This window comes from Hyaena hyaena, unplaced genomic scaffold, assembly GCF_003009895.1.
Source record: "Hyaena hyaena isolate Hyena2069 unplaced genomic scaffold, ASM300989v1 scaffold_141, whole genome shotgun sequence".
NCBI classification, from domain to species: domain Eukaryota; kingdom Metazoa; phylum Chordata; class Mammalia; order Carnivora; family Hyaenidae; genus Hyaena; species Hyaena hyaena.
In genome coordinates, this window is record NW_024080773.1 from 2,145,787 (window position 1) to 2,167,156 (window position 21,370).

The following is a 21,370-nucleotide window of genomic DNA, read 5'->3' on the forward strand; positions in this document are numbered from 1 at the left end:
AAAGGAAGGAATTATCAACATACACAGCAACATAGATGAAAGCAAACAGATTATGCAGAATGAAATGGGCAGACCTAAAGAGTACATATATCGTGCACAGTGGGGAAAAAGTCAGTGGTGGAAATCGGGGCAGGTCCAGCAGGTGTTTGCCTCTGGGAGTGATGGTAGGGTAGGGGGCTGGCCAGGATTGACTGGGGAGGGGCAGAAAGGCCATAGTATCGGTCTCTGTCGTGATAGGGGTTTGGGTAACACAGGTGCATGCATTTGTCAAAACAGCAAATATACACTTAAGATTTATGTATTTCTTTGCCTATACATTTTAACACACACACACACACACACACACACACACACAAATCCTGGGAACGAATTTTGAATTTTAGTTAGTGAACAAGAATGCTGAAGTATTTAGGGAGAAGTGTCTGCAATTTACTTTGAAATGCATTCAAAAAATAAGAATAATTGATAGATGGATAGAAAGACAAATGGACTGATATGTGATACAGCAAGTTAATAAAATAATGGTAGAAACTAGCTGGTGCCTCCCTGGGTTTCTCAGTATAGAATTCTTACAAAGTTAGTGTAGACATAAAAACGTTTCATAATAAAATATTAGAGGGGAACGAGGGTTTAGAGGAAGAGGGTCTCAAGGCCAAATAAAGTTGGCAAATGCTTAGTTTAATGGAATTTAAGTATGTTTCTTTCTAAGGGAAGCTTTGTAATGGCTTTAAATACGCTCATAGGAATGCTAAATTTACGTGTGTGCGCGCGTGCACGCCTGTGTGTGTGTGTGTGAGAGAGAGAGAGACAGAGAGAGAGGGAGATCCCTGAGATCCCACTTCCCATCCCCATCAAAAGCAAACAGTGAGGGAAGAACAGTTTGGGAAACGGAAGTCTGTGTTCTCGGACCTAAGACTTACCTGCCCCGAGGCCCCGCCCCCAGCCCTCCAGGCCCCGCCCCCAGTGGCTCCGGGAGCCGCTCTTGTCCCACTAGTGCATTTCCTGCTGTCCTGGGCCGACTGGGCAGAGGAAGTGAGCTGCTCCTGATCCGATCCGAACAGAAGCCAGCAGGTCTCTCCAGTGAGCCCGCCTGCCTTCCTGCTCTGACCTCCTTTAGCGGTAGGGAGATTGCCAGCAATTCCTCCTCGTTTTCCATCAAATGGAAAAGACTTGGATGGGGGCCCTCTTCATTCCCCAGAAGAAAATGAATTTTCCCAGGGTCTGCGCAAATTCATTGTGTTTGCTGATTTTAATTGGTGATTAAACCCTGATCGTCTTGAGAAACCAAGCCAGTTTTGATGGCCCAGATCTACAGGAAGCCAATTTGTCACAGCTCTCCAAGCGCAGGCATGTGTGAAAGTGACATTTCAGATACATTCCCATCTAATTTTGGTGACTTTTGTTTGAATTCACACTTGGTGAATGTTAATAGTATGTGGGGGTTATGTGTGCTGCATACATTGACATTTTCTCTCCTGAAGGAAGTATCTTATTGCCCCCCCACTCCGCCGCCGCGCAACCATTTTTTGCTGTGTTGGATGCAAGTGGTACTGTTGTGCAAAAACAGGAACAAGACCTACTGGCCATGTTCCCTGCTTCAGTCCTTCTGCCCAGGGACCCAGAGCCCCAGGGAAACCTCCTTAGCAGCCTCTCAGCCCCAGGGTTTGCAGAGGGCACACTACAAGACTCAGGGGCAGAGATAAGGCCTTTGGTCATCTGGTGTCCGCTGGCAAGCACAGGAATGTGCTCCCACGTCTGGGGCCAGCGACACTTCCCGGGGAGACATGTGACAGCAGCACTGACTGGACACAGCCCCTCTGTAAGCTTAGCTTTCTGTGCTCACCCCCGAAGCCTGCGGATTCTGCCGCCGCGGCTGGTTTGCACGGAGCCTGCAAGGCTCCCTGAAGCGACTGTCACGTTCTTGCTGCGGAAGGGAAGCTTTTGCTGCAAACACACTGCATCCTCACTTCTTATCCCTGCCAGGGGCGACTGTCACAGCTCCCCACAACCAGGGGACAGAAGCCTCCTGGGACCCCTGGGGCTAGCCAGGAACACGCTTCCGGTAAGCCTGGCAGCCACTGGATTGTGACCTCTTGAAACTCAAAGCCAATGATTTCAGAGAACCTTCCAAATAAACATTCATGTGAACAGATCACACTTTTTCCCAAATGAGGTTTTTTTCCCCCCTCCTGAAACCTCCTAAATATCAAGGATTATTGCTATGTGTCACTGGTGGAAAATCGGATTTTGTGCACAACAAGCTCAATAATATATTAAAAAGAGAATGCACAAAAGGCAGACTGCTTTGGCTGAAACCCCCTTTTTGTCTCTTCTCTCATGCTGATAAATACTATTATCAGGAAGCAATTAAAACGATACCAGTTCCTCCACATGGCAACACAGAGCTGGCCAGGGGAGCAGTTTCAAAGCACCAGTCAATCATGGAGTCACACGTTTCTGTTTCATGGCGGCCCTTGCTCCTTGTCCGAGATAACTGTGTCCTGCTCTGTCAGAGTCAGCCAATAGTCTGGTCACCATTTTGCACACACATCAGATGCTCAGGACGGTCAAGAAGTCTTTTAACAGGGACCCAAGATGTACATCGCTTCCAACTACTGATAATGAACCCAGAAGTTCAATAAAGGCTGAGTCTAGGTTTGGTTTAGCGTGTGGTCCAGCTCTCTGCCTGGCTGGGGCCAGTCTTTCCATTGACTGGGACTTCTTCCTTGGCTCCCAGGGGCCTCGTTTTCATCTCTCTCTCTCCATCTCATTTTCCTCTCTATAATGCCAGTGGTTGTTTACCGAGCACAGAACTTATATGTGTGCCTCATCATTGCCCCACCACCACCACACACATAACCTGCAGTGCTGGCCTAAATGATACACCTTCTTTCAGGAACTGCCCTTGGTATGTGTTTGAACGTGACAAACTGCATCTCCCCAAGCGCTACTGCATCTTAGAGTCAAACTCTTGAGAGAGGAGTTAAACAAAGCCCTTGATGTGAAATAAGGTAAGGACGATATTCTGGTTGAGGTTCTTGGTAGAATATGAACTGGGACAGCTACAAGAATGCCGCTTGCTATATTTCCTACTCACACTGAAGAAGGCTTTGAGTAACCGAGTTAAACTATTTAGAACTTATCTTGGTCCAAGCCAGAGAGAGAGAGAGAGAGAGAGAGAGCTGACTAACCCAACAGAATATACAGTAAACACTTGGACATAAATGGACCAAACATTCTGGACTGTAGGCAGGCGACATTTTCTCTTAATGTTCCTCATAAGCAGTCGTATTTATTACTAATCAACATCCTTGGTAATTGTTTGCCAAGGACCAGCCCAGAGACACCACAGCACTGACAGACAACTAACAACTAGAGTGTTCAAAGAAAGAAAGAGAGGGGAAAGTCATTCAGACTACTCTGGAGTTTGGGCTTTGCTTTAGCACCTGGCTGCATCCTAGGTCATCTGTGGGAGGGCATATCAAAGGCTCTGGTGGGTAAGTTCACAGTTAAGACACTGCATGAACGCCGTCCATTCCCCAGTCCAGTGTTAATTATCTTCATATTCTTCTGGACACCTTGCATGTGGAGAGTTGGAAGTCATTACAGTGGACTCGACCAGCCATTTTTAGTTTTAGTTCATTTGTTGTTAGGACACAAATTTGTATGTCCGGACGTTAAGGATACTCTAGAGATAACTACTTAGTCATGGTCTCCCAAATTTATTTGACCACAAAAGCTGGGTCACCAAGGGCTTCTGGTTTCATATTAAACAAGCAAAGAGCTTGAGAGTCAAGTCACTGGTCCTATCCTTATAACTAGAAAAGGTTGGACACACTAAAAAACGATTTTTCTTGGAGCCATCACAGGATTGGGGTCAATGGGTCCAACCAGCATCCCCAATTCTGGAGAGACAGGTGCATCCAGAGTCACAGCTGAGATCTGCTGTTATCTGGAGAAGCTACTTGAAAGCCATAAATTAGAAGGCACACTTACATGGAAACTTAGATGAAGTGCTGGCGGGGGCGAGGGGAGGAGTCAATAATCCACATATAATTTTGATTCGCCTAAAACTTACCAACTAATAGCCTACTGTTGACCAGAAGCCTTATAAATAACATATACAGTTGATTAACACACATTTTGTATTCTATATACTGCATTCCTAGAATAAAGCTAGAGAGGGGCACCTGGGTGGCTCAGTCACTTGGTCATCTGACTCCTGGTTTTGGCTTAGGTCATGAACTTATGGTTCATGAGTTTGAGCCCCACACTGGGATTCTCTCTCTCTCAAAATAAATGAACTTTAAAAAAAGAATAAAGCTAGAGAAAAGAAAATATTAAGAAAATCAGAAAATACATTTACAGTACTGTATTTATTGAAAAAAAAAATCCATGTATGAGTGGACCTACTCAGTTCAAACCTGATTCAAAGGTCAACTGTGTATGAGTTGTACTTTAAATGTGAAAGGTCTAAATACATCAATAAAAAGACAGAGATCATCAGAAGAGATTTAAAAAAAAGATGCTGTTTCATGAAACGATGCTCAGCATCCCTCCTCATCAGGGAAATACAAATCAAAACCACACTGAGATACCACCTCACGCCAGTCAGAGTGGCTAAAATGAGCAAATCAGAGAACTCTAGATGCTGGCGAGGATGTGGAGAAACGGGCACCCTCCTACACTGTTGGTGGGAATGTAAACTGGTGCAGCCCCTCTGGAAAACAGTGTGGAGGTTCCTCAGGAAACTAACAATAGAACTCCCTTATGACCCAGCAATAGCACTGCTAGGAATTTACCCAAGGGATACAGAAATGCTGAGGCATAGGAGCACATGTACCCCAATGTTCATAGCAGCACTCTCCACAATAGCTAAAACATGGAAAGAGCCTAAGTGTCCATCAACAGATGAATGGATCAAGAAGATGTGGTTTATCTATACCATGGAATACTACATGGCAATGAGAAACGATGAAATCTGGCCATGTGTAGCAACATGGATGGACCTTGAGGGTGTTATGCTGAGCGAAATAAGTCAGGCAGAGAAGGACAAATATCATATGTTTGCACGTATAGGAGGATTAGGAGGAACTTGACGGAGGAACAAGGGGGAGAAGAAGGGCGGAAATGGTGGGGGAAAGGGAGAGAGGCAAACCATGAGAGACTCTTGAATGCTGACAAAAACTGAGGACTGATGGATGTGGGGGGGAGGGGGGATGGGCATGGAGGAGGGCACTTTGGGGATGAGCACTGAGTGTTATGTAGAAACTAATTTGACAATAAACTATTTGTAAAAAAAAAAAAAAAAGATGCTGTTTTTCTGTCTATATATTCTGTCTATAAGAAACCCATTTTAACCATAAAGATCCAGAGAGGTTAAAAATAAACGGGTCAAGGAAAACATATACCATTCTAACACTAATCAGAAGAAAGCTGGAGTTGTTATTTTAATTTCAGACAAAGCAGACTTCAGAAGAAGGAATATCATCAGGAACAGAGAGATGACATAATGATAAAGGGGTTAAATCTCCAAGAAGAGAGCAATTTTAATGTCTGTGTGCCTAACAAGAGAGCGTCAAAACACATGTGGCTCTAGGCCACCGTGGGGCTGGGAGGGGGCTCTGGGCCAGCCCCTTCTGGGGTGTCAGAATCTTCCGTATCCTCACCTGCAATATGCCATGTGGCTTCACCTGAAGCCACACCCTAATGTCCTTCAACACAGGAGCCCAGATGCTGGAGGCTGTATAGCCTCTGAACTTGGACTTTAATTTTTTAATTAAAAAAACACTTTTTAAAATACTTGTTTATGAGAGAAGAGAGAGTGTGAGTCAGGGTGGGGCAGAGATTTTTTAATTTTTTTTAAAAAAATTTAATGTTTGTTTATGAGAGAGCTAGGATGTGAGTGGGGGTGGGGGTGAGGCAGAGAGAGAAGGAGACACAGAATCAGAAGCAGGTTCCAGGCTCTGAGCTGTCAGCATAGAGCCTGATGTGGGGCTCGAACCCACAAACCGGGAGACCATGACCTGAGCCGGAGTCAGATGCTTAACCGACTGAGCCAGCCAGGTGCCCCCTTTTTTTTTTAAGTAGGAAAAACATGGGAGTCTATCTCATTGATCTCTGTCTTCAAATCTTTAGTAAACCTGCCCCCAAGAATTCTCAACTCTCCAGTCTTTGCACTCACCAACCACGGTGTGATGATGGTGAATGGCTCTTCTAAATAAGTACTATTCCTGTGGATCAAGTGTTACCCATCGGCTGCTGTGATTCATAGACCACAAATTCTCACGGACGTTTCTAAATCGCTCAGTCACTAGATGCTAAATGATACCAGTGCCATGCCAACACTCACAAACTCTAAGCATTCCTCATACATGCAACACATGTTAACTCACATGATAAACCCTAACTCTGCTTTGCCTTAGTCCTGTTCCTCCCGCATCTGGCTTCGGGCAACATCCTCTCACTCAGCCTCTCAAGGACCATGCTCACCTCTGACCTCTTGGGAGTCTGGACCCAGCAGGCCTCGCTTAATTTTCTCGTGACTTATATGCTGAACCAGCAGACACATAAGAACTTTAAGGTGCTGACAGACAGAATTTCAAGTCTGGATTTGTTCAGAGTAAGTTTCCAGACCAAAGGGAGAGAAAAATAAAGGACATCAGTATCATGGAACCCAAGGAGCATATTCTACTTCCCGAAGGTTAACTCAACACCTGGTTGACTTTTTTTGTACAATGTTGGTCAAATTAAAGCAAGGAGGCATTCTCATTTTATGTGATATTTATCAAGTTTATGAGATCTTTATCACATTGATCAATTTAGGTGTGTGCTTGGAAGACAAATGAAACATTTAGCAATTAGGAAACTGGCAAAATTAGTCTCGCCTACCTCATGATGTGGATTTCCTCGTACTCAGTTGGTAGGAAGAGACATTCTATGTGGCCTTACCACTGCAGGCACCCATGTCTCCCACTGCTGACTCCTACAGAAGAATTTATGAACTTTCACAGTATTTGGGGAAGCGCAGGGTGGTGAGGAGAGGGTGGAGACCTGAACTCCAATCAGGTTTTCACCACGTACCGGTTGCATGACCTTGGGAACTTTATTTAACATTGCTGAGTCACCTCCCACAAAATGGGGTAATCATTAACCTCGTGGCTGTGTGCCGGTTAACAAGACAGTGTGTGTGAAGAACGCTCAGCTCGTAAAGAGAGCCAAATAAAGGAGCTATTGTCCTTAGGAGGTACTGTCCTACCAAAGGAAAGGGCAGGGAAGCACATGTCCTCATTCAGGCAGACATCATCAAGTGTCCTGCGATTCTCCGGAACACGAGGTTTTCGATATCCTTCCTGGCTCTTCCGACCAGGGAGCCATAGGGTACGTCCATTCATGAACTGGTGCAGTCAGGCATGAAGAGCAACCAGAGAATGAATTTCTTAGTACTTAACGTAGTATGCAAACCTATACTAGTCCTTTTATATATATATAAATATATTTGTATATATATAAATATAAATGTATATATATATATATATATATACATACATACAACTGCTTTGACCAAGGAAAATAAAAAAAAAAATTATAAAACTGCTTTGACTTAGAAAAAAAAAGATCCAATTTTCAACACATGCCAGTAATGTGTTTTCTTTACTCGAGTTACTTTCCCTTTCCATACGCAACACCTGCTCAAGGCTCCAAGAGCGTAACAGGCTGCGCTGGAGGCAGATCCGACAAATCTGGTCCTTTGAGGACAAGCTGAAGCTCCACGCAGGGCACCTTACAGGTTTTACATCCCTGGCAAGGCAGTCTGCATTTTGAATTTAACTTACTGCTCTGATTCTTTCAGTATGTTTTTGAAAAACAAAACCACAAACACAACACAAACACTCACACATTTTAAGAAATCTCCAGGGGAAAGAAGCATGCTCACTGGAGGCCCTGTCTCAAACAAACTCCGTGAGGAAACGCCACAACTCGTGTTTTTCCTTGCTTTAGTGACTTCCTTTACCACCTCTTTGAAGGGTGTGAACACGTCAAGAATTACAGCCATTTATATTTTAAGTATCAGATTTTATTAAAAAGTGCATTTTGATTAATTTATGGTCTAGGTAAGCTGTTAAGATACCAGTATACTCTCTGGAATAATAATAACTTTACAAATATTTAAAACAAACAAAATTTTAAAAGCCTTTTTATTTCCTTCACCATTATTGTCTTACAATACAAATATCACCTTGTGAATACACCAAAAAAAAAAAAAAAAAAAAACAAAAACCCCTACGGAAGGTAATTCTGCTGCACGTAAAATACAGAGTGGATATATATACTTCTTCATTCTTAAAAAACTATTTTGTTCTCCACGTTGGCAAGTATGGAATAGAATACTTCCCCAAACATACTTCTGTTAGGAGTAAAACTTAGAGTTACATGCAGTTTCTGCACAAATATCTTTTAAAGAAATAGATCTCTGTTTTGTTGTTCACTAACAAAATTGTCATGAGAGTATGGATAACTAATTTATAGCTTTCAAGTTTTAGTTAAGTGATCGTTTTCAAAACTCTCTTTTTAAAAACAAAGTGTTCATGGCTGTTTTCATTATATAGTTAAAATCGCACTACCAAAAAGACGATAAAATAACGTAAGTGGTCATGTCATTGCTGCCTGCTCACAATATGGGAACAGGGCTCTGATTTTCTAATTAACTCCCCCGCTCATTAATTCATAGCGATTTAAAAACCATAAAGCAGTCATTGGATTTAATTTAGCTATAAATGCAAAATTTAGTAGTGTATACATACATTTATATTTTCATGGAGTATTTTATTTTAAATAAAAACATTTAAGATTGCCTACGGACCATACAATCAAGACAAGAAAGGCACTAGAAACATAGACAAATTTCTCTCCCAAGAAGCATTTTTAAATTTTAACTCTCTTCTGACATGTAAAAATCTTGAAATTTGGTTTTCATAACATCATTTTGAAAAATAAAGTTAGGAAATACTTAGAAAATCACTTTATAACAGAATCTTTTTTTTTTTTGCACTTTTTGACACACTCTCTCTGCTGATTTTTACAAAACCCAAAGTTACCAAACCTTTCGGTGTCTGTCATTTTTTTATTTGAATAGCGGTGCAACAGGTAGAAAGATTTCAGAATCGAACCCCAGTCAGGTGCTTAGAAACCTTCATAGAGACATTTGCTAGAAAATGGCTTACAGCCCAATCTTTGGGGCAAGAGATATGAAAAGTATGTTTTCCCAAGAAAATAATACGCTTTATTTTCCAGATGTGACTGGAAAGACCAGAACTGATGATATAAAAGCTTGTATTTATGCTGTTGCATCGTATACAAAGGAACGTGGTGACGCCAGGTTATGCGGAACCCCGGACTGATGAACAGGAAATGTGTACAGTGCGTGATGGGTGACGTTTTCTTTATTGTTGTCCAACGCAGGTCCTTTGGAGAGAAAGAAAGATCACAGTGCTGACCAGGTAACTCAAAAGGTTAAGTCAAGGGAACGGCTGAAAGGTAATGGGGCCGGGAGGTGTCTGTTGATGGCGTCTGCTCCCCTGGAGTCCTCGGCACTTGGAAGGCGCCCTCGGGGCCCCCCGCGGTGCGGCCGTTATGTCTCGCTCACCAAGCGGCTGTACTTCACTTGCCGGCCGAGGTGGAGCGCGGGCCAGGGGAAGGGCCAGTGGTAGGAGCGAGGTACGATTCCCTGGACGTTCTTTTCGAAGTACTGAAACGGCCTGTACCACCACACCCTGGCCAGGAGGTTCATCTGGGAGGCTTCTTTGAGCACCTGCGGCGACAAGGAGAGGACACCGGGTCGGGGGGAGCGGTTCGCAGGCCCCTGAACCAAAGCGCATCCTTTTCTAACGATCTTCCACGTGAGGGGGACGTAGGTCCCCGATTACAATTCCCAAAGGACCCCAGGCCCGCCCCGTGTCCAGCCACGTACCCCAGTTGCACACGCATAGCCCCGCCCCGCTCCGCACTCGTGTGCTCACCAGGCCCCCTGGAGCAGGAGAGCAAAGAACCCCCAGCTCCGGAGCGCACGGAGACCGCGGGGCCGACCCGGGCCCTTGGGCGTCAATGCGCGGCCCGGCTGGTGTCTCCGCTACCCTTCAGTGATGGCGGTTACGGTCCGGCTGCTGAGGGGCCCAGGGCAGGAGAAGGCGGGCAGTGTAATGGGGGTGGAGGCGGGGGGGTGGAGTGGGGGCGCCAATCAGGCAGCAGGTGGGCACAGCTTGGAAAGCACTCATCAGGGGCAGGGGGAGGGTAGCACTTGTTCCAGAAGAATGCCATCTCCCGGTCACTGTACTAACACGTTTCTTGCTCACTTCCTGTTCTGAAGTGGGTCAGTGTTACAAAAGACGATGTCACCTTAGCTGCCTAGGCCTCTCGGAGAGAAACCTAAGATATCGGTGGGTTCCCTGTGCCCCCCCCCCCCCCCCCCGCCTCCCCGGGCACCGGCCAGGCCAGGAGTCGAAGCTACAACCCAACAAGGGGAAAACTCACTTGCTGATTGGCCATAGTGTGGTACCACCAGAAGAGTCTCGTGGTGATGTAATATGCCACCACCACGTCCACAGTGTAGTGGTCATGCGCCAGGAGAATACAGAAGATCCCAACCACGCTGAGGAGCCAGCAAATCCAGTGGTACCACCACAGTCGTCGAGGGGAATCTGGAAAGAGGAGGAATTCACAACAGCCCCGTTATTCAAGTACCACAAAGGGCACCCAACCGTGCCTCCCCTACTGCTTGTGAAACCAGTTACTCTGATCCTTCCTTCTGGAAACAGATCGTCTGGGCTGCAAATCCAAGGGCTTTAGCTTATATGTAATCAAGGTTAGAACGAAAGCAGCTTGGGGCACCTGGGTGGCTCAGTCAGTTAAGCGTCCGACTTCAGCTCAGGACACGATCTCATGGTTTGTGGGTCTGAGCCCTGCCTTGGGCTCTGTGCTGACAGCTCAGAGCTTGGATCCTGCTTTGGATTCTGTGTCTCCCTCTCTCTCTGCCCCTCCCCTGCTCACACTCTGTTTTCTGTCTCTCGAAAACGAATAAATGTTTAAAAAAAATTAGAAAAAAAACCCCCAATAATTAAAAAAAAAGATCGTCTCTCCCTCTCTCTGCCCCTCCCCCGCTCACACTGTCTCAAACAAATGTTAAAAAAAAGGAAGCAACTTATTTTATGAAGTGACTCTATTAGCAATTATAATTTACATTTGTCTATTGCTTGATTCACACATAAAGACAGTTTAAAAGGACAACTGAGAGGATAATGTATCATGAAAAAAAGCCTTGTCCATGGACATTTAATTCAACTTACTTATAAATAATGTGGAGTTAATGCTCCAAACAAAAATCAATACTTTTTGGTCTATAGATCCTTACACACAGACTAGGCAATTATAAATGATACAACTGTCTGATTTACTTTCCAGGCTCTGCGACTATACACCTGAGAGTCTTTGAGAGTTTTGAGATTCTATTTCTCACACAGAAATAAAGAATCAAGTGCCTGGGAATTTTGGTCCAAGTGCATTCAAAGGCAGGGCAGTGTCAGATCAACACCCGTCTGTCCCTTGATTTGTAAGCCCCCTGAGGGTAGCATCAAAATCTCTATTCCTGCAGACCTTCCTACCTTGCATTCTCTAGGAATGGGCTGATGAGGGTCTGAAATTTTATGTTAAGAATGTCATTTGAATGCGATGGATCCTCCCTACCCAGGGGGAGAAAGTTCAGACTTTTATTGGCTTCTCAAGGCGTGTGAGAACTAGTCATTCGTTTAACCAATATTTACTGAACATCTACTATTGTGCGTGGGACAGGAAATGCTCTGGCTACAGAGATCAACAAGCGAAATGGACAAAGAGCCTGCCTCTGTTCAGGGAGATCCCTTCCTGAGACAGAGGAGAGACAACACAATTATAATAAAGAAGGAGATTTCACACTGTGTTAGAAGGTGTTAAACGCTATGAAAAAACAACCGCAGTTGAATAGGAAGCAGGATCAGAAACCAAAGGGGGGGGTGTGGTCAGGGCAGGGGCACCATCCCATCCCCAGGAAAATCTGTATTGCTACCCTCACAACACAGCCAAGCAGCTACCATTCATTCTCCATGTGCCTATTAGAGTCTGAACATGTCATCCGTGTTAATTTTTACATCCTGTCCCTCAGCCATAGAGCGGCTATCAGTGCCTCTCTAAAGATGAGGAAGCTAAGACCTACAAAGGTTAAGGTCTTCCCTGGGGTCACAGAGCTGGCGGCGGCACCAGGACTCAAAGTCAGAGGCTGTGAGTGAGTCCTCCGAGTTTCCCAACATGGCTGGGCTTCCTTCAAGGTTAAGACTTCACTGCCAATAAAGTGCAACCAACAGGGGGCGTCCCCAGACTGTGACCCCAGGCCCTGGGGCTCCCACTTCCATGCCCACTGGGCTGTCCCCTGCCAGCACAAGGGTGAAACTAACAAAGTGTAAGAATTCACTCAGAAGGTGCCACATGCTCACCCCAGACCCTGCAGACCACACTGTGCGGATCCTTCCTCCCCTGAGGTACCGGCGCCTGGCCCCACTCCCAGGCCCGCACGGAAACCGCCTATACAGCGCTCATCTGCGCTGTGTGCACCAGTAAAACACGAAGGGCCACCGCGTCTTCCAGCAGGAGGAAAAAAAGTAAAATGAACCAGAGCCTCATGTCTCACAAATAATCTGAGGGGATAAAGGGCGGAAGACCAGATACAACACCGTACCATTTATGGAAACTTTAGAAACCACAAAACCACGACAGGCCAAGTCTTAAAACACGCTAGGAAGTGACACAGGAAAATGGGAAGGAAGGCGTGAACGGCCTTCATCATATATTACCATTTTATTTGCTTTTTAAAGGGTTATCTGAAACAGATACAGTAAATGCTAGGATCTATTAAATCTGAGCAGAGGAAAGGGGTATATACTTAAATATTTTTTGTATGTTCCATAATAAAATATTTTAAGTACGTTTAAAAATATATTTTAGATAGTTGTTTCTAAAGTTTATTTATTTTGACAGGGAGAGAGAGCGAGCGAGATGGAGAGAGAATCTCAAGCAGGCTTGGTGCTGTCAGTGCAGAGCCTGATGTGGGGCTCGAACCCACAAACTGTGAGACCATGACCTGAGCTGAAATCAGGAAATGGATGCCTAACCGCCTGAGCCCTCAGGCCCCTAAGTACATTTTACAGGACATTCCCATTCAGCGCCTGCATCACTTAGTGTCCCTGAGCCCACGGACACCTCGCTGAGCCCCCACACTCGGCGTGAGGCACACAGACGGACACATGGGCTACAGCACGTCCTGCCGGGCTGGGCTCAGGGGCTTCCTGCAGCTATAACGCAGCCCGAGTGCTCCACGGACATTGGAGAAAACGAGTCACCCCTGGGGAAGAGCAGCGACCCCCCCACGTGCTACACTGGGGGCCTGCGGCATCTGGGCGTGGCGAGGAGCTGTCGGAGGGCTGTCCTTGACTTACACTCCTTGATAAATAAGTAAGTGAGCGTAAGCATGACCGTGTGGCCGCTGTACAGGTAGTCCCCGCACATGTTGTGGGAGCCGGTGATAGATAGGCCGCCGCCGGCGATGAGCTTCATTATTCTCCGCACCTGGGCTTCCCAGTCTCCAAACAGCTGGTGGGAAAGGAGAAACAAGATTCACGGTCAGTCCACACCAAAGTGCCGCCATTCCCACGTAGGGTCAGGGCGAGGCTTTGCGATAGCGAGAAACACATACTGGGCCTTGGACTTCGCTCTCCGCGTCTTTGGTTATTCATAACCAGCCGCTTTCACCCACACCTGAGGGCACGTTAACGCGGTGACCCCAGGAAAGCCCCGGAAGGTTGGATGCCAGGAAAGCCAACCCGATGATCAGAAGGCTGGGCCTTCAAGGAGGGGAGAGGGCTGGAGAGATAATGCGATGGCCAGTGGCCTATCAGTCCTGCTTACAGTGGCCTCAGCCAGTTATCAGGTCATGGCTCAGGTCATGATCTCACGGTTCGTGGGTTTGAGCCCCAAGTCAGGCTCTATGCTGACAACTCGGAGCCTGGAGCCTGCTTCCGATTCTGTGTCTCCCCCTCTCTGACCCTCCCCTGCTCGGTCTCTCTCAAATATAAATAAAAACATTAAAAAAAATCCTGCTTACAGAATGAAGCCTCCACAAAAATCCACAAGGATGGAGGTTCAGAAGGCTTCCAGGCTGATGAAAAAGTAGAGACATTGGGGGGCTGGGAGCTCTGTGCCCCTTCCCAGACCCCACCCAGTGCACCCCTGCCAGCCGGCCACCTTAAGTTATATCCTCTTACAATACACTGGGTCTCTGGTAAATAAGGTGTTTTCCTTAGTTCTGGGAGCAACTGTTAGCAGTTAACCAAAGCTGGGGAGGGTCACAGGACCCCCAATTCGTTGCTGGGTGGTCAGACGCACAAGTGACAGCCTGCACTCATCACTGGTGTCTGAAGGGGGAGGGGGGCCGTCAGCGTGACACGGAGCTCTCTCCTGGATGGCAGCGTCAGAATCAACCGCCCACATGGAGTCATGGAAGCGCTGGGTGTGGGTGCTGAGTGAGGAGAGGAGGCACACAGGAATGTTCTGGTTTTATGAGCTTTGATCAAGACACGTAAAATCCCCACCCATCCACGTTCCGGCATCCCTGACATGCTCGTGCTTTCTGGAACACAGTTCAGCAAATGCTTACCCACTTTGTAAAATTACACTGACAGAGAAACAGTAATTGATCGATTTACTACCAGAGCCACTTTGGAAAACTATCTAGTACAGATCTACTGACCTAGCTGATGCTGGACAGCGAGGAAGTCAGACGGGGTTTCCGGCAACCCAACTGAAACAGGGGACTGAACTGGTTGTACCTTCAATCTACCAAAATGACATCAGGGGAACTGTGTGTTCCTCCTTTTCAGTAAGGGTGAAAAACTCTCATGGCAAAATCTCTCCGTCTCTGATACAAGTCTGGGCTACATGCTGCAATCATTAGAGGCTTAAACAACTCACTCATTGCAGGTTTTATTTGCTCTGTCAAACGAAACGTGTGCTGGTCTGTATTTTAGCTTGCCAGCACACTGTGACATTCTGGTTAGTTAGCCAGATTCATCCCTGTGACCCTTTGCGACATTTCACTGATAACATGCCAGGCTTCGGGAAACACATGGTCTATTACAATCTCCCTTTAAGAAAATGTATCAAGATTTCTAGTTTAAAACTGCAGGGTTGAACACACCGCACAGAGAAGATGGGATTTTCAAATTCAACGGGTCATCAAATGGGTAGTTCGACACAAGAAAACTGACCGATAAGACAGGACTTGGCACCATGAGATTTCAGGCAGGGAGTGAGGACTTAGCAAGAGACCCTACCGCCTCCAGAGATCAAAGACAAGCCTCATACTTGGGGTGTCTGACTTCAGCTCAGGTCATGACCTTGCAGTGAGTTCAAGCCCCACGTCGGGCTCTGTGCTCACAGCTCAGAGCCTGGAGCCTGCTTCGGATTCTGTGTCTCCTTTTCTCTCTACTCCTCCCCAGCTCGCACTCTTTCTGTCTCAAAAATAAGTAAACATTAAAATTAAAGTCATGACGTATTTATAGAACAAACAAACAAACAAGCTTCATACAAAGGATTAAGAGTCAGGCTCTTTCAAAGACAACCCTGGAAAACAGAAGGCTTTAGAAAAATGCCTCCAAGTTCTGTGGGAAAATGATTTTCAGCTTAGCACCCTCTGCCCAGCCATATTACTACGCAACCCTACAGTATAGGACAGACTAAAGCCATTTCCACAAGATTTCACAGTATTTATCACCTACATACTCTTCAGAGAACTAGAGAGGATATGATTTGTAAAGCAGAGGCAGCTGGAAAAAAACAGATGGGATTTGCTAAGATGTCAGTGAAGGCAGAGCTGAGGGGCTGTGAGCCTGGATCTGCCGAGGGGCTGTGAGCCTGGATGGTGAGCTGTGCAGTGGGTCTTCCGTGGGGAGGTGACACCATAGGGGGGTGGGCGTGCACACACAACACTAGGAAAGCAAAAGGCAAGGCAATCACTAACCCTCCAGGAAACAAAATATTGTGCAGAAGAGTAATTATAGGAAACGACATGAGCTGGCCACAAAGAGCACTTACAAGCTAATAATGTGAGCACGGAGTGTGGAGTTAAATCAGAACAGACCGGGAAGAGGGGACGGGAAGCAAGACCGCCCACGGGGGGTGGGAGGTACAGAACTCATGCCAGGGGAGGGGGCTGGGGCAGTGAGGACCCTCCCTCTGATCCTTCCCGGTAGGAGGTCAATAATAGGATTTCCATCAGAAAAACAGAAATGGAACTGCCATGACCCTTACAGGGTAACACACACACACACAAAATCTGTAAAAAGTAAAAAGTATGAAGGAAAGCACCACCAGATTTAGTTAAAATTGTTGAAAGCAGTTAGGACCGTGGGCTGAGGTTGGGTCAGAACTCGGGGCAGGGTGGGGTGGCAGTGGCTACTATGTGTCATGAAAGTTGTGTAGAACCGTTTGTTTAAAAACATTTTTTAGGGGCGCCTGGGTGGCTTAGTCGGTTAAGCATCCGGCTTTCGCTTAGGTCATGATCTCACGGTTTGTGGATTCGAGCCCCGCGTCGGGCTCTGTGCTGACTGCCAGCTCAGAGCCTGGGGCCTATTTCAGAGTCTGTATCTCCCTCTCTCTCTGACCCTCCCCTGCTCACGCTGTCTCTCTCTCTCCTAGAAATAAAATTAAAAAAAAAAAAACAACACATTTTTTAAATGTTTATTTTTGGAAAGAGAGAGAGTTTGAGGGATGGGCAGAAAGAGGGAGACACAGAATCCAAAGCAGGCTCCAGGCTCCAAGCTGTCAGCAGAGAGCCTGACACGGGGCTGGAACTCATGAACTGTGAGATCATGACCTGAGCTGAAGCCAGACGCTTAACCAACTGAGCCATTCATTCAGGTGCTCCTTTGCTTTTTTAAATTGCACGTATGTAATAAACATGATAGAAATTTTTCAAAAGATTTAAATTGAAAGTTGGGTCCAGTTCTATCATAACAATGGATAATGTAAAGAAGAAAATTACGGTAAAAAAAGCCTGGGTAGCTTTTCATTTTATTTTATTTCAGACCATCTTTCCAAAAATTGTTTTTTAAACTAGAAATCCTATTCTCAGGCACCACCACCCCATAATTTGCCTTCCCATTTTAGCATGAAAACATTTGTGGGGAACCTGTACACGTGGGGAGGAGGGAGAAATTACCATGTAAACACAGCACTGAGAAAAAAATAGCCGAAAATTAATGCTGCATTTCTTATAAGTGCCATTGAAACATCTAGTCTTTCTTTTAAAAAAATCTCTTTCCATGACTGTCAAACCTCTGGGAGGGGCACTCTCTTCAAGCTTAGTGGGAAACAGGCAAGGAAGAGAGATGGTTATGGCTACATAAAAATTTTTAATTATGATTTTTAAAATAAAGCAAACAAAGTAAAAGACATGTTGCAAAACAACTGGAGCAGAAACCAGTTTACAACTTCTTCATGGACACGGAACACATAAATCAAGTAAATAAGACCAACGTAGGAGAGAAAATGTACCAGAGAACAAAGGACAAGACCAGCGGGTGGCATGGAGACTGTGAAACAAACATACCAACTGACATTTACAGGAGCTCGTTGCTCCTGTATTAAGTTAGCAGAGTAATGGCAGCTGGCCGGGGGTGGGCGGGCAGGCCGGGCTCTTCCACTTGGCTGGTGACCCGAGGCGGCCAGACCCGTCTAACCCTCAACTTCCTCAACTTCCTCTCGCTTGGGGAGCAATAGCGTTACTACAACTGGGCCTGTCTAAACCTCAACTTCTTCAACTTCCTATTGCTAAGGGAGCAATAGCGTTATTACAATCAGCAAAATTCCCCTGCAAAAATCATCATCGATACTGACCAGCAATCCAAACCGCATTGCCTGTGACTTGTTGACCCTGAGTCACAGAGTCTACCGCAAAAAAATGATGCCAAACGGGAATCAAAGCTTTAGGTAGAAATATCCCAATATAATAGTATTTATAAAAGGAACACAGTGGAAATAAGCTAATCAGGAATTGTTATTAAATAACGGCTCGCTTGCTACTCAAAGCCCAGGCAGGCACCTACTGGCAGCATCGGGAGTCCCTATAAATGATTCTCGGACCTACTGAACCAGAATCTGAGGTGACTGGCTGGACTCACAGTACAGTGATTGAAACGCACTGACCCAGGCTATGACTGTTGTATAAATTATGAACAAAATCAGTTTATGATGCCTGTGTAGTAAGTTTATATCATAAACACGGTCTCTTGTTGAGGAAAAAACAAAACATTTGGAATAATTGACCATGTTTTTTAAAGGCATGCACAAAAAACATCTAGAATGTACAAACTACATGTTAATAGGGTTTTGAGGGAAGCCGGTGGGATTTCTCCCAGTCTCTGTCCCAAAGGGACTTCTACTCCTGCCCCTCGGGCTAGAAAGAGAGGAATTCTCTTGGAAGTCTGCAGTTGTTGAGACCTCAGCTGCCTTCCAATGCAGGGGAAGAGCATAAAGAAGAAATAACAGGAACTCTGGTCTTATCTCTCGTACTTCTTTATTTTAGTTTCTTCCCCAATCTGCCTGCTACCATCCTTCAGCGCCCTCGAACAGCTGCTGTGAACGTTCTGTCTGGTGTTTCTTACTTGCAGTCGGCAAGAAACAGCATGAACTGTGCTCACCCCACTGTCTCTGGAAGAGTAACCCCCGCCCCACAACAGCAGGCTTGTGAATGTTCATTTCTGAAAGCGGACGTATTTGGGGGACATTCACACGATCACTTTCTCAGGAGACGCTACAAAGTTGTAGCAGTTCACTCTGTGAATCAAGTTCTCCTAGGGATACAGAAAAGTGAGTTTTTAGTAAAAATAAAGCAATTTTCTTCAGCATCTGATAAATGGGTAGGAAATTAAGCAGACTGGCCAAATCGCTTAAGCAATAACAAGGCACAGGAAGAAACCGCGAGCACAAGGAGGCAGGAAGGGCTTCTTCGTGACGCAGACTAACCTAGTCCAGTTAAGAGCAGTGGGCTTCTGGCTATTAAAAAGCAGGTGTCCCCAAGTTTCTTTTCAGTGCTGAGTCACACAGCGCTCTGATGATAAGCTGTTCACCATCATCTGGTTGGCGCACGGTCTAGTGTACTTGCCTTTTGTCTTCACTGCATCCAGCCCACTTTACACACACCATTTCCATGCAGGTACACAAGAGTACTCGCTGAAGATCCACTTTCCAGAAGTGGGGTTTTTCCCCCCATTTAAATCAAGCTTCCCCCTTTCTATAAAAGTTGTTCTCATGGAAATCTTTCACAAACCAAGGGCACGTTTTCCGCCTTCTCAAACAAGGTGTTTTCCATCTGCCCTTAACTTTCCTGGCCCTGGACTGTGCCATGCAGTGCTGGAGGGGTGCTCCAATGTCTCTGAGTCTGCCTGCACCGGAGCAATGAGTCCTGGCTCAGGGTCAAGTGTGCGGGGGGCTGTGGACGAAAGCTCTGCCCAATGTAGCCTCAGCGTTCTCTTGTCTGGCAGCTGGCAAGAATGACATTTCTTCACCTGCGGCCCCTGCCGACCAAAGTGAGGGGAGCTGGGCTACATGTGCCTGCTCCACTGCAAAGTGCGTCTGAGCTTCAGGCAGCATGGCAATGACCAAGTCCTTCGGAGAGAACTCCACACCAGCACCAGCTGGCGAGATCGGGTGGTTGTCCACGCGGCCCTCACGGACTCTCGGCCCTAGTCACAAGGCACTTTTCTGAACCCTTCCTCCTCATGCTTTCTTTCACCCACAAATATCGCATCTACCTCATCTGATCTGAAGTGGAGAGATCTCACTATGAGCCCTCTTACTACTTAGGCAACTTCTAAAAAGATGTTTCTCTCCATTAGGTTCTAAAGGATCTCTCTGCACCTCTCCATTATCAAATGTATCCATCCATTCTGATACTAGGTTTTTTTTTTTTTTAATTTTGTGGGGGCACGGTTTCTTTAATTATCAAAAAAACACTAAATGCCCAACCAGCCTCCCTTCCTCCCTGTAATAACTTCCGTGTTTTTTTCACGGCCCCTAGTAAGGAGACTTATCAAAGCTCATAAAGTCTTAAATAAAGGTTGGTTTCAGATTCCCCATTTTCTTATTTGTTACATTAAATAAATCCAGTATTTCAGCAAGGCACTGATTACCCTTTAACAAAATTACATTTGCTTTTATGTTGGGAGATCCTTTAGCCCTACCTGTGCACAAAGCAAAACCTTATAAGAAAACTCCTTCAGACAAATATCATGTTTGCACGTATAGGAGGATTAGGAGGAACTTGACGGAGGAACAAGGGGGAGAAGAAGGGGGGAAATGGTGGGGGAAAGGGAGAGAGGCAAACCACGAGAGACTCTTGAATGCTGACAAAAACTGAGAACTGATGGATGTGGGGGGAAGGGGGATGGGCATGGAGGAGGGCACTCGTGGGGATGAGCACTGGGTGTTATGTGGAAACTAATTTGACAATAAACTATTTGTAAAAATAAATAAATAAATAAATAAATAAATAAACAAACATTAAAAAAAAACTCCTTCAGATGTTTGTTAGGAAAATCTCTAAATCTAAAGGAGAGTACAGATCTTCCTCAACTCTGCTTCGCCCTGATAAACCCATGGTGAGTTGAAAATGTAAGTGGAAAATGCATTTTCTGTATCACTGTAAAATCAAAAACCCCTAAGTCGAGCCGCTTAGGCAGAAATCAGTCGTGTGTCTGATGAAGAGCCACAGGCTCTTCACGCAGACTCATCAATCACCAACGTGTGGCCACCTGTGCTTCGTTCTCCCTCTCATTCCTACACCAGTTGAGGACAAGCTGAATATGCTAGGAAGCTCTCCTCTGCCACTACACTCCTAAATGTTAACAACGAGGCAGTATGGCCCTGGTTAAGATGTCTCTGCACGTGTGCCCTTCATGGCTCTTATGCCCCAGTTATCATAGTCTTAATTCCTCCCAGTCTGCTAGTTTTTCGGTCTTTGTTTTTATGACAGTGATATCTTTGAAGAGTCCCACTTCATTTCTTTATAGAATGTCCATCATTTGGGTTTATCTGATTGTGTTCAAATCCAGGTGAAATGTTATTGGCAGGAATATTACAGAAATGACGGGCCCTTCTCTGCACATCACAGCAAAAACCATCTCACATCATTTGTCCTGTGACTGGTTTGATCACTTGGCTATAGGAGCGTGCCTGCCAGATTTCTCTGCTGAATACACCTCTGCCCCTTTATAATTAATAAGCAGTTTGT

General features: G+C 45.7%; 1 protein-coding gene across 4 annotated transcripts in view; it reads right to left on the reverse strand.

Moving 5' to 3' along the window:
• Nucleotides 1–9,050: 9,050 nt before the first annotated feature.
• The window catches only part of SGMS1 (sphingomyelin synthase 1), a 262,857-nt gene continuing 250,537 nt past the window's right edge, over nucleotides 9,051–21,370 (reverse strand). For all 4 annotated transcript variants that reach the window (XM_039238521.1, XM_039238522.1, XM_039238523.1 and 1 more), the window contains 3 exons: nucleotides 13,521–13,674; nucleotides 10,531–10,697; nucleotides 9,051–9,811 (listed from right to left, as the gene is read on the reverse strand). In XM_039238521.1, coding sequence (XP_039094452.1) covers nucleotides 9,632–9,811; nucleotides 10,531–10,697; nucleotides 13,521–13,674 — 501 coding nt within the window. In that variant the 3' untranslated portion in view covers nucleotides 9,051–9,631. The remainder of the gene's footprint in view (nucleotides 9,812–10,530; nucleotides 10,698–13,520; nucleotides 13,675–21,370) is intronic.